Source organism: Podarcis liolepis (genome assembly GCF_965112155.1).
Source record: "Podarcis liolepis genome assembly, chromosome: 7".
Lineage (NCBI taxonomy): Eukaryota > Metazoa > Chordata > Lepidosauria > Squamata > Lacertidae > Podarcis > Podarcis liolepis.
The window spans coordinates 12867875-12882762 of record NC_139561.1 but is presented as its reverse complement, the minus strand read 5'-3'; the positions used below and the strand labels follow the sequence as shown (position 1 = coordinate 12882762).

The window sequence follows — 14888 nt, the reverse complement described above, 5'->3', positions numbered from 1 at the left end:
ACCAGAGCACGCCAGGCACTTCTGCCTTCCACTGCCTCCCGCAGTTTGGTCAAACCCAAAATATAAGTCGCTTTATTCCAGTTTTTGTCAGAAGCCTTTGCTCCATAGGCACAACAGCTCCTTCCTTAGCTATCAGCACAGTACTTTAGTGTTTATTTAAGACAAGGGGGGGGGACATTTTCAGCACCCCCTGCAACACACATACATGAAGCACATCATCCCTTGGTGCAATCTGCCCACCTACCAGCCAGTGGCGTAGCGTGGGGGGTGCAGGGGGGGCCGGCCGCACCGGGCGCAACATCTTAGGGTTAGGGGGCGCAAATCCACGGGTTAGGGGGTGCAAATTACTTGCCTTGCCCCAGGTGCTGACAACCCACGCTACGCCACTGCTACCAGCCCCTGTGTGGTCAGTGCGTGGTATTTTGGTGGCATACCCATAGCAGGCTGACTTTAAAAAGGGTTGGCTGTTTTTTCAAGAGAGGAGATAGCTTAAATTGGGGGGGTAGGAGGGTTGCAATTAATGGGGTGGGGAAATGCAATTGGGCAAGGCAACAACTAGCACAGAAATAAATAAGTCACCATTTAGTAAAGTGACAGGCATGAAATATCTGTCCCATATCCAATGCTGGGCCAGAGAGTCCAGAGCAGCCCAGCACAGCGGATCAGATGAAATCAAGCACTGGGATGAAATCCAGCCCCTAGGATTTCCCCCCCTTGGACCTGCAGTCACTGGCTCATATCAGCCTCCTCCAGAGCCCGCTCTGTGTTTCAGGATGTTGCCGTTGCAGAGTGGGATTTTGAAGGGTCTTTGTAGTGTCTCGAGGGCTTTCGGGAGGCAGAAGCTGAGGGAGAGAACCTTTGAGAATAATCCTGAAGCGCCACCACAAACAAAGGAAAAAACAGAAATATTAGGTTCTAGAAAGCAAATCAATGACATCTTCAAATAGCTCAAGGGCTGCCACAAGGAAGATTTCTTGTTTTCTCCTGCTCTGGAGGTGAGGACCCAAACCAGGGGTCTGCAACCTTTAAGACAAAAAGAGCCACTTGGACCCGTTTCCGAAGAAAGAACAACAACTGGGAGCCGCAAAACCATTGCGACATTTAAAACAAATATATCTCTGGAGCCACGATCTGACAGTGGGCGGGCAGGTGACGTCGGGACGGTGCGTGACTAACGCACACACTGCCCCCATGCGACGTCACAGCCAGTACAGCGCCCGCCACAGTGAGGAGTGTCGGGGCGCACAATGCGCCTCCTCCCCTCGCTAGTATCCGCCCTGGAGCCGCAGCAAAGATGTAAAAGAGCCACATGCGGCTCCGGAACCGCGGGTTGCAGACCCCTGACCCAAACCAATGGCTTCAAGTTACAAGAAAGGAAATTCTGAGTAAACATGGGAATAGTTTTCTGGCAGTTAAAGCTGTTGGACAGTGGGACGGACTCCCTCGGAAGATGGAAGGCTCTCCTTCATTGGCGGTTTTAAGCAGAGGTTGGGCGGCCATCTACCATGGATGCTTTAGCTGAGATCCTTGCATTGAAGGCGGTTGGATTAGATGACTCTCAGGGTCCCTTCCAACTCTACAATTCTATGATTCTATGATTAGGAGGAGATTTGTGACAGGCAAAGGGGAGCATTTCTTTCATGAAATAGCTGTTAAACTTGTGGAGCTCATGATCACAGGATGTGGCCTTTTGAAGCAGATTAGACACATTCATTGAGTATATATAACCCCGTCTCTCCTAAAGCTCTGGTGGCCATGAGACGCTTTGGACTGTGGCTCCCATCTCTGCCTGGGTCTGAAACATCTGGAGGGGCACTAGGTTGGGGAAGGATGGGACAGGCTATTTGCCAGGAGAGCTGGAAATGTATCCTCTGAGTTTAGAGACAGGAGCAGATATTGGAGAGAAACCCCAGGGATTGGCTTTCACCATCTTCCTCAAACTGAGAGCTTTCCAGACCTCCGTGTGACGAAATGGTGGACCTCTGGTATGATTCAGTGTGACTGTTTCCAAATATGGTTTTTTAAATAGGTTTTAAAATATTGTCTCCTCCCAAGGTGGTGGCAGCCTCCACTGAGGTCCCTCCGGCTTCCCACCCCAACAAAGCCCACTGTTCCTCTCCCCTCCTACTGCCATCTTGGAATACCTTCCTGATGCCAACACTCTCTTGCTCCTCCTCACCTGCTTCCTGCAGATATCCAGTATAATTCCCGCCCGCATCAGGCACCAGATCTCCCCAACCAGTGAAACGAGGACGTTCACAATGTCCATCCACCGGCCAACGGTCATCAGCAGGATCAGGAGGCCTCCCATCCTGACAAAGACTGTCTGGTAGGCCATCTGCTCTGTGGGGTTCTGCCGTTGCTCTTCTGCCATTGGACAAAGGAAAGATAAAATGGTTAGGTTTATGCTGGTCAACTTACATACAGTGGTGCCCCGCAAGACGAATGCCTCGCAAGACGAAAAACTCGCTAGACGAAAGCGTTTTCCGTTTTTGCATTGCTTCGCTAGACGGATTTCCCTATGGGCTTGCTTCGCAAGACGAAAACGTCTTGCGCTCTTTTTTTAAAGCCGCTTGAAGAGGCGCAGTTGCGACGGACCGTGCTTCGCAAGACGAAAAACATCGCAAGACGAAAAGACTCGCGGAACGAATTCTTTTCGTCTTGCGAGGCACCACTGCACAATGCCAGTACTATTCAGAGGAGACTTGTTTAAATTAATGAACTTAAGAAAGACTCACATTGGATACACTCTGCAAATGAGAAGGCAGGGATGGGGAACAACTGTGGCCCTCCAAGTGTCAAGGACTGGCTGAATGAGGAAGAGCAGTGGGAGCCCCCCTCCCAAAAGCTCCCCAGGGAAGACACAGAAGATGACGACTTAGATCCTGGGTCCTGGTGGTGGGACCTGGAAGAGCAGTCTGGGGAAGGGACGAGCTGGGAGGTGCTAGAAGCAGGGAGTTTGAGCGATCCAGGGGAGTCAGGAGAAGGAGGTACCTTCCAGAACAGGGTTTGAGGCCAAGAGTCACAGTGTGAGCCCAGACTCAGACAGAGAGGAGTCAGAGGTTGCCCTTGCTCCCTAGAAGCAAGGCAGTCTCAGTCCTGCTGGCTCGCCTCCCGCTCTGACACCCCAATTGATGAGAATCCTGCACGTTGCAGAGCATTGGGCCAGACAGGCCCAGAGGATGAGCACTCCCTCTTGACGTAGCCTTCATCTGCTTGGGAGGGATCCAGAGTGAGAGGCTAGTGGGGAAAGTGAAGGGCAACTTCTCAGCTGGATTAAGATGAACCAGAGGACTCTGCTGTGTTGTTGTTGTTGTTTAGTTGTGTCTGACTCTTTGTGACCCCCTGGACCAGAGCACGCCAGGCACTCCTGTCTTCCACTGCCTCCCGCAGTTTAGTCAAACTCAGGCTGGTAGCTTCGAGAACACTGTCCCACCATCTCGTCCTCCGTCGTCCCCTTCTCCTTGTGCCCTCCATCTTTCCCAACATCAGGGTGTTTTCCAGGGAATCTTCTCTTCTCATGAGGTGGACAAATATTGGAGCCTCAGCTTCAGGATCTGTCCTTTCAGTGAGCACCCAGGGCTGATTTCCTTCAGGATGGATAGGGTTGATCTTCTTGCAGTCCATGGGACTCTCAAGAGTCTCCTCCAGCACTATAATTCAAAAGCATCAATTCTTTGGCGATCAGCCTTCTTTATGGTCCAACTCTCACTTCCATACATCACTACTGGGAAAACCATAGCTTTAACTAGACGGACCTTTGTTGGCAAGGTGATGTCTCTGCTTTTTAAGATGCTGTCTAGGTTTGTCATTGCTGCTGTGTTAATAAAAGCTAATTGCATTCCGTGCCTCCTGTGTGTCCCTGCCCTGTGGTCGACCTGGGCTCGCTTGGCAGCTCCTGGACACCAAGTGATGCTGGTCTCCCAACTCCAGCAAGGCCAGTAGTCCAGGATGATAATGGGAGCTGGAGGAGTCCACAGGCTCCCCCATTCCTGCATTAAAAGGATGCAGAGTAGTGATGGAGGCATCTGGGGCAGTGAAGGCAAGTGATGGTCTAGTTAAGGGACAGAGAACCTGTGCTGCCATCCAGACCTTGCTGGACTCCAGGTCCTAGCAGTCAGCATGGGCAAGAGTCAGGGCCGGAGCTGGGAGCTGGAGTCACAACAACATCCGGAAGGCCACAGGCCCACCATCCCTGCTGTAGGGATAGCTCAGTGAGAACAGCATGAGTCTCTTAATCTCAGGGTTTCTGGTTCAAACTCCACATGGAGCAAAAGTTTCCTGAATTGCAGGGCCTTGGGAGCAGAGGACCCAACTCTATGATTGTATCATCAGCAGAACCAGTCCAATTCTCTCTTCTAAAAAAGACAAGAAACTGAACTGTCATGTCAACTTAGGAAGAGGCCTTGTACCAAGTTGATACTATTTTGCCAGCCTTGCAATCTCATGTCCTTTTGAGTAGGGCTGAACCCGGGGTCTCCTACGCAGCAAGTGTGGGCTCTGCTTTCTGCTCTTTATTTGGGGCTTCCCCAATAAAGAGGCCCCAAATGAGCAAAAGACCAGATCATCAGATGCTTTCTCCGTCTTTCTCTTGTAATTGGCAGAAGGTCCTCAAGGTCTCTGGCAGGGTGTGTGTGTGTGTGTGTGTGTGTGTGTGTGTGTGTGTGTGTCTTGTACACATCTTTGTATTTCTTCTTTCTTTGGTGATCACTCGTAGCTGAGTAAGATTGTCTTCCAGGAACATGGCTTAACAGTGTGTCCGTAAGTGACTGTGGAGGTCAATTCTGGATCCACACATCCTTCCACAGTAGGGACATAGGTTTCTGGGCGGGAGTTGATAATGGTGAGGGTTTGCCAAGTGTGCCTTCCTCTTAGCATGTTTCTCCCTTTCATCCTGAGTTCAAGTGTCTTCAAAGCCCATGACACCTTTGATAAAGGCTGTTCTCCAATTGGGACGGTCGCAGGCCAGTGTTTCCCAGTTGTCAGTGTTTATCCTACATTTTTTTAGATTTGCCTTGAGAGGGTCTTTAAACCTCTTTTGTTGACCAACAGCATTATACTTTCCATTTTTAAGTTGGGAATAGCATAGTTGCTTTGGAAGACGATAATCAGGCACCCGCACAACATGACCAGTCCAACAAAGTTGATGTTGAAGAATCATTGTTTCAACACTGGTGGTCTTTGCTTCTTCCAATACACTGGCATTAGTTTGCCTGTCTTCCCAAGTGATGTGTAAAATTTTTCGGAGACACCGTTGATGGAACGGATCTACAAGGGATCTTTGTATTTAATGGATCTCTGTATTTAAGATCCCCCTAGCTAGAAATGCCAGGAGTTGCACCTGGGGACTTTCCCCCTTACCAGACATTAGTCTGATTGCCTGTGATGCTACGGAACGTTCGCAAACATTCCAACCTCTCCAGGAAGGGAAGGTGCCAGAAGCGGACCATTCTGCAGGAGGTGCTGCTTGCTTGCTGCTGGGGAAGGAAGCCAAAGGCCAATGGCCGCCCACACCTAGCAACCTCCCAAAGATCTTGCCCACTGAGCCAGAGGCCTGCGAGGGGAGGAGGAGCTCACCTTGCATGTAGATGACAAGCAGCGTGTAGCAGATGGTGAGCGGGGTCCAGAAGCGGATGGCCTCCGAGGTGGTGAGGAAGTCCCGGTTGATCAGGGCCACCGCCGCCAGGTCGGCCACCACAAAGGTGACCTTGAGGGCATTGCAGAGGAGGCGAGGGATGCCGTGCCAGGTGGTCAGGAGGAAGAGGCAGGCCCCGCAGTAGCGCTCCTTGCAGTGGAGCTCGTACATGGTGAAGATGTGGCGCGTCAGGCGCCAGACATAGTAAGTTAAGAGCCCTGCCAGGCCGACGCTGAGGAGCAGGTTCCACGTGCGATGGGGCGCCCCCTCCTGGAGGTAGCTGAGGCTGCAGGAGATGCCGCAGCCCAGGGAGTACTGGCAGAGGAGGTAGAGCTGGCTGCTGTGCGCCCCCTGCAGGATCCCAGTGGAAATTGAGAGATGGTAGCATTAATTTTTTTTTATTGAAATAATTTCAATTATAAAGAAATAGAGTGAATCAAAGGGAGGAAGGGAGGAAGTAAGGGGGGGGGAGAACAAATGTGTGTGTAAGAGAGAGAGAGAGAGAGAAACAATACACAAAACTGCAATGTAATATACAGTCGTTCCTTAGATCCCAAACGCCCTGGAACTCAGACGTTTTGGCTCCCGAATGCCGCAGACCTGGAAGTGATTGTTCCAGTTTGCGGACGTTCTTTTGGAAGCTGAATGTCCGATGGGGCTTCCGCAGCTTCTGATTGGCTGCAGGAGCTTCCTGCAACCAATCAGAAATTGCGATTTGGTTTCCGAACGTTTTGGAAGTCGAACAGTCTTCCAGAACAGATTCCGTTTGACTTCCAAGGTACGAATGTACTCCCATACATTCATATATTAATTGATATGGATGGTGGCAGTGTATTGGGGGGTGTTTATTTTGATTATATATATTTTGATTTTAGATATAGATTTTGTTCTGTCAACCACCCTGAGACTTCCATGTATAGGGCAGCATATAAATTCAAGAAATAAATAATAGTAGTTAGTGTGTCGGACTAGGACCGGGGAGATCAGAGTTCAAATCCCCACTTGGCCATGGAGCTCACTGGGGGACGTTGGGGACCAGTCAGTGCCTCAGCCTAACCTATCTCACAGGGATGTTGTGGGGACAAAATGGGGAGGAGAACCACCACATACAGCACTTTGAACTCCTCGGAAGAAAAGCTGGGGTGCAAAAGCAGTGAACGAATAAATAAAAATCCCTCAATCCAAATGGCAGGATAAATCTCGACTGTGGCGGGAATTCGCTTCCTTCTATTGCAGGGTTCCTGGTTACTTTGACTCCACTCGGGTGCTTGTTTGGGGGTTCCCCGCCTCCCCTCCACAGCAGGCATGTCTTCCCACCTCAGCCCGCACATGAAGAAAAGGGAAAGAAAGAGTCGCTCACCTTGTCAAGGGAGAGGACGGTGGAGATGGCCCGAAGGGAGAACTCCAGGACCACCAAGGCAGCCACACGATAGCCGACCACCGTGAAGGTCCCCGTCAGCACCAGGAGATGCAGCTGGTCCAGCAGGGGCCACTGTTTGCGGATGATCTCCTTCTCCTTCTGCCGGTCGGGGTCGCTGGGGCAGAAATGAAGGTCTCAAGAAGGGAAAGGCAGGCGCAGGAGCAATTTATCCACTCAAACTCAGGAATCTACAGGGACTAGCTGGAGTAAACACACCTTCCCTTTGCCGAGTCCCATCTGAGCACTTCCAGGAGAGCCTAGAAGCCTAGTGGGCTTCTCCCACCACCAGGTCTCCAAGGTTGGCAGGAACCTGATATCCTCTGCATTTACTCCAGGAGAACCATCTTGTGCCTCTCCCAGGGGCAGAGAGGTGTTTTTTTTAAATAAATATTTATTAAAGTTTTCACAATATTACACAATGAAAAAGAAAAAAGAAAAAATAGGAAATAAAAAACAGTTAAAAATAATTCCATCTTTACATCACTTATCTTTCATTTACTTGTTTCCCGGACCTCCTCATACCTCCCTTTTTTGTATTCCAGTTCAATTTATTAGTTCAGCAATTCCTTTCCCTCCTTATTATCCTGATCTTTACCTATTAAAAATCCATTTTTTCCATATTCTTTTAAACCATTACAGCTAGAAACCACTTAACTTCAATCCAACATCATTCTAACATTCCTTAATTTTGCAATATTTCTGTAAATATTCTTTAAATTTCCTCCAATCTTCTTCCACCGACTCTTCTCCCTGGTCTCAGATTCTACCAGTCATTTCTGCCAATTCCATGTAGTCCATCACTTTCATCTGCCATTCTTCCAGAGTGGGTAAGTCTTGTGTCTTCCAATGCTTTGCAATAAGTATTCTTGCTGCTGTTGTAGCATCAGGGGCAGAGAGGTTTTGGGGCTCACGCATGTCTGGAAATACCCTTTGGCCTTGCAACAATCCAACCTCACAGGCTTTGGGTAAATTGCGCACGGGACTCTATACATACTCAGAGGGGGTCCTCCTCTTCTGTACTGTTTCTGGGGCCTGAAAAGGGTCTTCTTGGGGCTTGGCTCCGAAAAGACCCTTGGAAACGCAGAAAGGTTTGTTCGCTGGCAAACACAACCTCCCTGGCTGCCTTTCCCTGTCTCAATCTTGGGGTGTGTTCAGGTCCTCTGTGATCTTTTCACATTTCCCAAGTTGAGTTTGGCCACCAAGATCAAATGAAACCTGCTCCTAATTAAGCTCCCGGTTCATCCTTGACCGAAACTGTCCCCAAATCCATAGGGATGTGTTTGCGATGCCCCTGCCCTCATACCAAGAATCACGGCTAAAGGACAACGTCAGCCTCTGAAAAATTGTTGATACATTGCTGAATACTGTTTTCCATTGCCTGTGCTCATTTGCTTTGTTTTCCAAAGCTGAAAAGAATAAGGAAATGCCTGACAATCTTTTTCTCACCAATACAAAAGGCATCTCGCCAGCCAGCGTACAAAGAAGTCAGCTGGGCACTGCCCTGGAGATAAGATGCTGCCACTCCAATATTTAACTCCCAGGGATCCCTGGGACTCCAAAGCATGGCATTGGTGGAAGCTCACATGAACCAGATCTTAAAAGGGGGTTTCTCAAAGGCCAGGTGGGGCCATGCTTGTGCCCTGCCCTGGAGATAAGATGCTGCCACTCCAATATTTAACTCCCAGGGATCCCTGGGACTCCAAAGCATGGCATTGGTGGAAGCTCACATGAACCAGATCTTAAAAGGGGGTTTCTCAAAGGCAAGACCAGAAACAATCAACTTCACAGGAGCAGAAAATCTGGGCTTGTCCCTATTGAATTAATAGGAGTGTCTGAGATTCTTTCGGCAGACAGACAGCCATCAAAGCATCCGGATTTCAGGAGGCAAACGTGACAGTAGGCAGATCGGCTTGCTGGTCTTTATGGCTCCTTCCCTCCACCTCCACCACCCAGTCAGCACCTTCTCAGAGCCCTGCAGGGGTTAAGAGCCACCCCAGGGCCGCCTGCAAGGACAGATTGAGGAAGCGACTCTCTGTTTAGAAATCTCCGCTCTGCTTAACAAGCACTCACTTCAAACAGTTGATGTAGATGTAAATCTTCATCAGGCTGCCCAGGATGGAGACGGCACAGGCGCCCACCAGCCCTGCAAGGAAGCAAAGGTCAGAGCGGGGGTAGGGCTCAGTGGGTGGGGTAGGCACCCCCAGGGAGGAGGAGAAGCTCACCTTGCAAGACGGAGTCCACCAGATCGGAGCCCCAGGCCAGGCTGGGGAAGGCGGGCAGCCAGGAGACCAGGTAGGAGTAGAGGCTGGAAAGCATGGTGGTGCCGTGGGGCAGGGTGAGGGTGGGTGGCTCAGCCCTGGCCTTCCTCTTCCCGGCTGCAGGCTCAAAGGTCTGCTGGTGGAGGGCTGGCGAGAGCCCAGGGACCTTGTGCTTGTGTTGCTGCTGCTCTGGTAAATCATTGCTGCCTCTTTGCCCCTCCTGGGGAGGAGGCCACTCAGCCAGAGCCCTTGCACAACCATCTCTGCTTGGGGAGAAGCAAGGCAGGGGGAAATCATTTCCTGGGCCAGTAGTTGCAGCAGCCCCAGCTCCCCAGAATGAAAGCAAAGGGAAACACTTAAGGCAAAGAGGTTTTTGAGCTCCAGCCCAACTGCAAAATGTTGTTCTTATTTTTTTCTTCAATTTTTTAAATTACTTTTCACAAAATTATAAACAAACAAACATACATACATACATAAATCATAACCTTATTAAAATTACACTTATTAACATTGTTAAGTGACTTCCTCGCTTCCCCTTGGTTGAATTTCCATGCATATCCTTTTAAAGGCTTTCCAAATCATAATTCTTATAAACTTCACTTAGTCTGTTAACATCCTTATATCTTTTCATATATATTTTTAATAGATATTTATTAAATTTTCACAAATTATAAACTCAAACATAATACAAACAAACACACACAAAGACAAACAAATATAATTTCAAATCCTTATTCTCTTAAAACTTACTTCACCGACCTCCTCATACCTCCCCTTTCTGCATTCCAATTTCAAATATTTAGTTCAGCAAATTCTCACCCTTAATTTTATCTAATTGTAATCCTTTCTTTTCTTTTAACTTAATCTTTACAGCTGTAATCCACTTACTTTCTATAACCGCAACATTTTAACACTCATTAATTTTACAATGTCTCTTAAGATAGATCTTAAATTTCTTCCAATCTTCTTCCGCCGTCTCTTTCCCCTGGTCTCGGATTCTGCCAGTCATTTCAGCCAGTCCCATGTAGTCTATCACCTTCATCTGCCATTCTTCCAGACATCCTTATATCTTTTCAATTCAAGATTAAACATGTTCGACATCACACCAGCTGCAAAATGTTCTTGCAGGTGTTGTCATCTCTGCCTGTTGCTGCCTCCCTTGAGCCTCTTCTGAGAAGCCCCCTTCTTTACAGAAACAGGTGCCAAAAAGGAGATCATGTAGGGAAGTGCTGCTGAGCATCTGCAGAGTGCTTTTCCCTCGCATCACTGGTGAGTAACTTTAAATGAAGGAGGAGGACTCTCATGTGGGCCTCAGCCCCAGAATCCATTTTTCTTCTCAACAGACAACTTTTAGGCCACAGCACTTCAGAGTTGCGTTTTTTTTATTTGTGATACGCGGGTTTTTATGCATACTCCGACAGACGGCACGGCACACATTACAAATGCATGCAAATAAATGCATCTGGACAAACACGAGCCCTTGCTTGGACACACCGCATACCAGAAACAAACCCCAGGTGCCAAAGTTCACTCGGTCTAGCCCAGCTCCCTTTGCACAGTGGTGAAGCAAAATGTAACAAAGACCTGTCAATCAAAGCAGCAGGATGCCTTGTAAATCAGCAGGGTTCCAACCACAGTACCAGCGGTAATAATAATAATAATAATAATAATAATAATAATAATAATAATAATAATAATTATTTATACTCCACCCATCTGGCTGGGTTTCCCCAGCCACTCTGGGCGGCTTCCAACAAAATATTAAGATACAATAGTCTGTTAAACATTAAAAGCTTCCCTAAACAAGGCTGCCTCCAGATGTCTTCTAAAAGTCTGGTAGTTGTTTTTCTCTTATTAATCTTCTTGTTAAGGCTGTCAGATAAAGAGAAACCACTCCCCTTGGTTTGTGTAACGAATATTTATTTTTGTACTCAGCAGGGGTGCCAAGTTGAATAAAATATTGGGGGGGGGGTGTCCAGTAAGCCCTACCCCACATAACTGATCACATGATATGGCACTTGCACAACATTTGAATGGCAATGCCCATCAACTTGGGAGGAGCCCTCAAATATTTTATGGGGTGTGTGTGAAGGGACCTCAGCCACTAAGAGTTGACTCCTAAAGTACTCAAAATAAAAAAGTTCCTTCCAGTAGCACCTTAAAGACCAACTAAGTTAGTTCTTGGTATGAGCTTTCGTGTGCATGCACACTTCTTCAGATACACTGAAACAGAAGTTGCCAGATCCTTCTATATAGTGAGAAGGTGGGGAGGGGTATTACTCAGAAGGGTGGTGGGAATGGGTGATTGGCAGACAGCTGAGATGAGCCTGTTGACGACTCTTAACGACTGCAATAGGTCTTACAGGAAAAGGCAAGGGGTGAGAAGGTGAAAAATGGCTTAGTCATGTATAATGAGATAAGAATCCAATGTCTTTGTTCAGACTGGGTCTCTCCATGGTTTTAAGTTTGGTAATGAGTTGCAATTCAGCAGCTTCTCTTTCCAGTCTATTTCTGAAATTCCTTTGTAGTAAAACAGCTACTCTGAGATCTTGTATAGAATGTCCTGGGAGATTGAAGTGTTCTCCTACTGGTTTCTCTGTCTTGTGATTCTTGATGTCAGATTTATGTCCGTTTATTCTTTGGCGTAAGGTTTGGCCTGTTTGTCCAATATAGAGAGCTGAAGGACACTGTTGGCATTTGATGGCATACAAATAACTGGTCCTATAGTACTCAGTATATGTAAAGATCATAACCAAAGAAGTTGTGGAAACTTTGCATCTTGAATTTTTATACTGTCTTGAAAGTCCCATCTCAGGTGAGCTGTGGAGGGGTGAGGCTCCTTTCTTCTGATCCTGAGGTGGTTCCTGCTAAGAGGGTCTTCCCCAAGGTCCTGAGTTTGAGTTTATCTCCACTGAAATCAAGGGACACTGCCAGGACAGTGGTACCTCGGGTTAAGTATTTAATTCGTTCTGGAGGTCCATTCTTAACCTGAAACTGTTCTTAGCCTGAAGCACCACTTTAGCTAATGGGGCCTCCTGCTGCCGCTGCGCCGCCGGAGCACGATTTCTGTTCTCATCCTGAAGCAAAGTTCTTAACCCGAGGTACTATTTCTGGGTTAGCGGAGTCTGTAACCTGAAGCGTCTGTAACCCGAAGTACTACTGTACGTACCGCCATGCAAACCCTCCTTGACAAGCTTTCTGTCAAAATGTTTTGCAAGGACCAAGTACAAAAGCGGCAGGGTCAGTTCTGGTGCCAGAGGACGCACATGGAAGCATGCAGGTCTCCTGGGCAGACCTTTGAGCTAACTTCCGTTTGGCCTTTGCATCCTGAGCCCTCATCCCAATTTCTGGTCCTAAGGGCTCAGGTTCTCCCTTCTGCTCCCATTAACCACCTACAGTTGGTGCCAAGGGTGCTAATCATGTACACCAGCTAGAGCTCATTGGGCAGGGGGGAAGGTGATATATAAATGTACAGTGCTACCTCGGGTTAAGTACTTAATTCGTTCCGGAGGTCCGTTCTTAACCTGAAACTGTTCTTAACCTGAAGCACCACTTTAGCTAATGGGGCCTCCTGCTGCTGCGCCACCGGAGCTTGATTTCTATTCTCATCCTGAAGCAAAGTTCTTAACCTGAAGCACTATTTCTGGGTTGGCGGAGTCTGTAACCTGAAGCGTATGTAACCTGAGGTACCACTGTAATAAATAATAATTGAGGTTTGGGGATATCTTGTTAATCACTTAGGACTGCAGTGATGAAGTCAAGGCCCTCTGCAGGTGACAAAGCAGCTCCTTCTGCCATGTTAAAAAAATGGAAGCGTCTGCTAGATCCATTGAGTCCGGCAACCTATTCTCAGCTAGAATAAGCTTTGACCCTCCTGCCTGAATGGAAATGGCACCTAGAGTGCTTCTTTAAAAGCAATTAGAGGTGCTTTGCCTGCAACACGCATTATTATGTGCCAGGCATCATAACCCTTGGTGCAAGCCTCGGCTAAAAAGCTTTCGGAAGAGCTTCTGCTCATAAGCCGGACCACGAAATGAAAATCGCATAGAGCAATTAGAGCCAATCAATACCAAGTGATAAAAGATACCATTGTGTAATAGTCGGCGATGTGTGTGTGTCTGCTGAAAAGGCAGTGTGTTTGTGCCAGGGGAGTCCGAATGTGGCGTTGCATCTGAGATTTTTGCTTCCTTCCTCATCATGTTTTCTCTTAAGAATATTGCGGAAACTTATGGGCTGCAGTAAGTTGGCCCATGGGGGGCTGATGGGGAAGAGAGGGGAATCGGAATGAGAGTGGCTTTGACAGTGGCTCCAGGGTGGAGTGCAAGACCCAGTCGAGTTGAGGGAAATCCACCTCCATCCTTGGTACATTTTAACCTACCCTGCCTTCTGTTTTTGCTACGTAGTCTTCCTTCCTTTTCAATATTTGCAGATTGTCACAGTCCTATATTATGCAATGATAGTTTTAATTACATAACAAAAGAAAAGAAAAAATTGTTTTGGGCTTTCCCTCTGCTGCTGAAAAAGGGATGCAGGTGGCGGTGTGGTCTAAACCACTGAGCCTCTTGGGTTTGCCAATCAGAAGGTCAGAGGTTTGGGTCATGTGGCCAGCATGACTAAACCACTTCTGGCACAATGGGACACGGTGACAGAAACCAGAGCGCATGGAACCACTGTTTACTTTCCTGCCGTAGCAGTACCTATTTATCTACTTGCATTGGTGTGCTTTTGAACTGCTAGGTTGGCAGAAGATGGGACAGAGCAATGGGAGCTCACCCCATTGCGGGGATTCGAACCGCCAACCTTCTGATCGGCAAGCCCAAGAGGGGTTTAGACCACAGCACCACCCCCGTCCCGCTATTTAATATAAACATAATTTTGGCTCGATGTGCTTTAACAGCTCTCCTCTAGGCAGACATATGCAATTGTGAGCATAATGTATTTTTGTGGGATGGATGAGTTTTTCTTGGTGGGAGATGATATATTAATTGAAATTTATCCCTCCAGGCTCCCTCCAGGATTTCAAAATCTAAAAAGCAAAGGAATTAAGAATGGAAAGCCTTGTTTTGAGCAAGTCCAGCTAACAAAGCAAGCTGGCTTCCCCCCACGCTTAACAAAGAATCAGGCAAGAACTTGTAAAGTATTGTGATAGGAATTTTATGGTTTTAGATATAGTAATGTTCATAACTGCACATACATAGATCAGTACAGGAAGGCCAACCTGGAACCATTTTGATTCCTAAACTGACCAAATCCTTTCTCTGCAAGGTTAAAAATGGAAAAGCCTCCCCATTGTCTCTTCCTTTAATCTGTGTTTGAATAAGGTGTGAGCCTGTGACCTGGCCCAGGAAATAAGTATTTTAGCATTACAAAAGAATGGCCAGGCTCCCCAGAAAATCCAATCAAGTAACCTGCTAGACAGGAGATAAACAAGGAGAAGAGAAAAACAACATTAAGAAGTGTGCATGCACACGAAAGCTCATACCAAGAACTAACTTAGTTGGTCTTTAAGGTGCTACTGGAAGGAATTTTTTTTTTATTTAAATTTCTGTGATGTAGGTGGGATGTATCTGAGGGG

General features: G+C 47.6%; 1 protein-coding gene across 1 annotated transcript; it reads right to left on the bottom strand.

The window, feature by feature from the left end:
- Nucleotides 1–418: 418 nt before the first annotated feature.
- Nucleotides 419–9534, bottom strand: TMEM82 (transmembrane protein 82). Its single transcript, XM_083514713.1, has 6 exons — nt 9278–9534; nt 9126–9198; nt 6996–7170; nt 5578–5986; nt 2180–2367; nt 419–870 (listed from the first exon to the last, which is right to left on the bottom strand). Exons 1-6 carry the CDS (start codon nt 9369–9371, stop codon nt 769–771), a joined length of 1041 nt encoding a protein of 346 aa, XP_083370839.1. The 5' UTR covers nt 9372–9534; the 3' UTR covers nt 419–768.
- Nucleotides 9535–14888: the final 5354 nt, after the last annotated feature.

Excerpts from the sequence above, each read along its gene's own strand:
- TMEM82 (XM_083514713.1), bottom strand. The coding sequence starts at position 9,371 with ATGCTTTCCAGCCTCTACTCCTACCTGGTCTCCTGGCTGCCCGCCTTC. Across the intron at positions 7,171-9,125 it reads ATCTACATCAACTGTTTGAA|CGACCCCGACCGGCAGAAGG; the intron begins GTGAGTGCTTGT and ends TTTCTGCCCCAG. Across the intron at positions 5,987-6,995 it reads CCGTCCTCTCCCTTGACAAG|GGGGCGCACAGCAGCCAGCT; the intron begins GTGAGCGACTCT and ends GGGATCCTGCAG.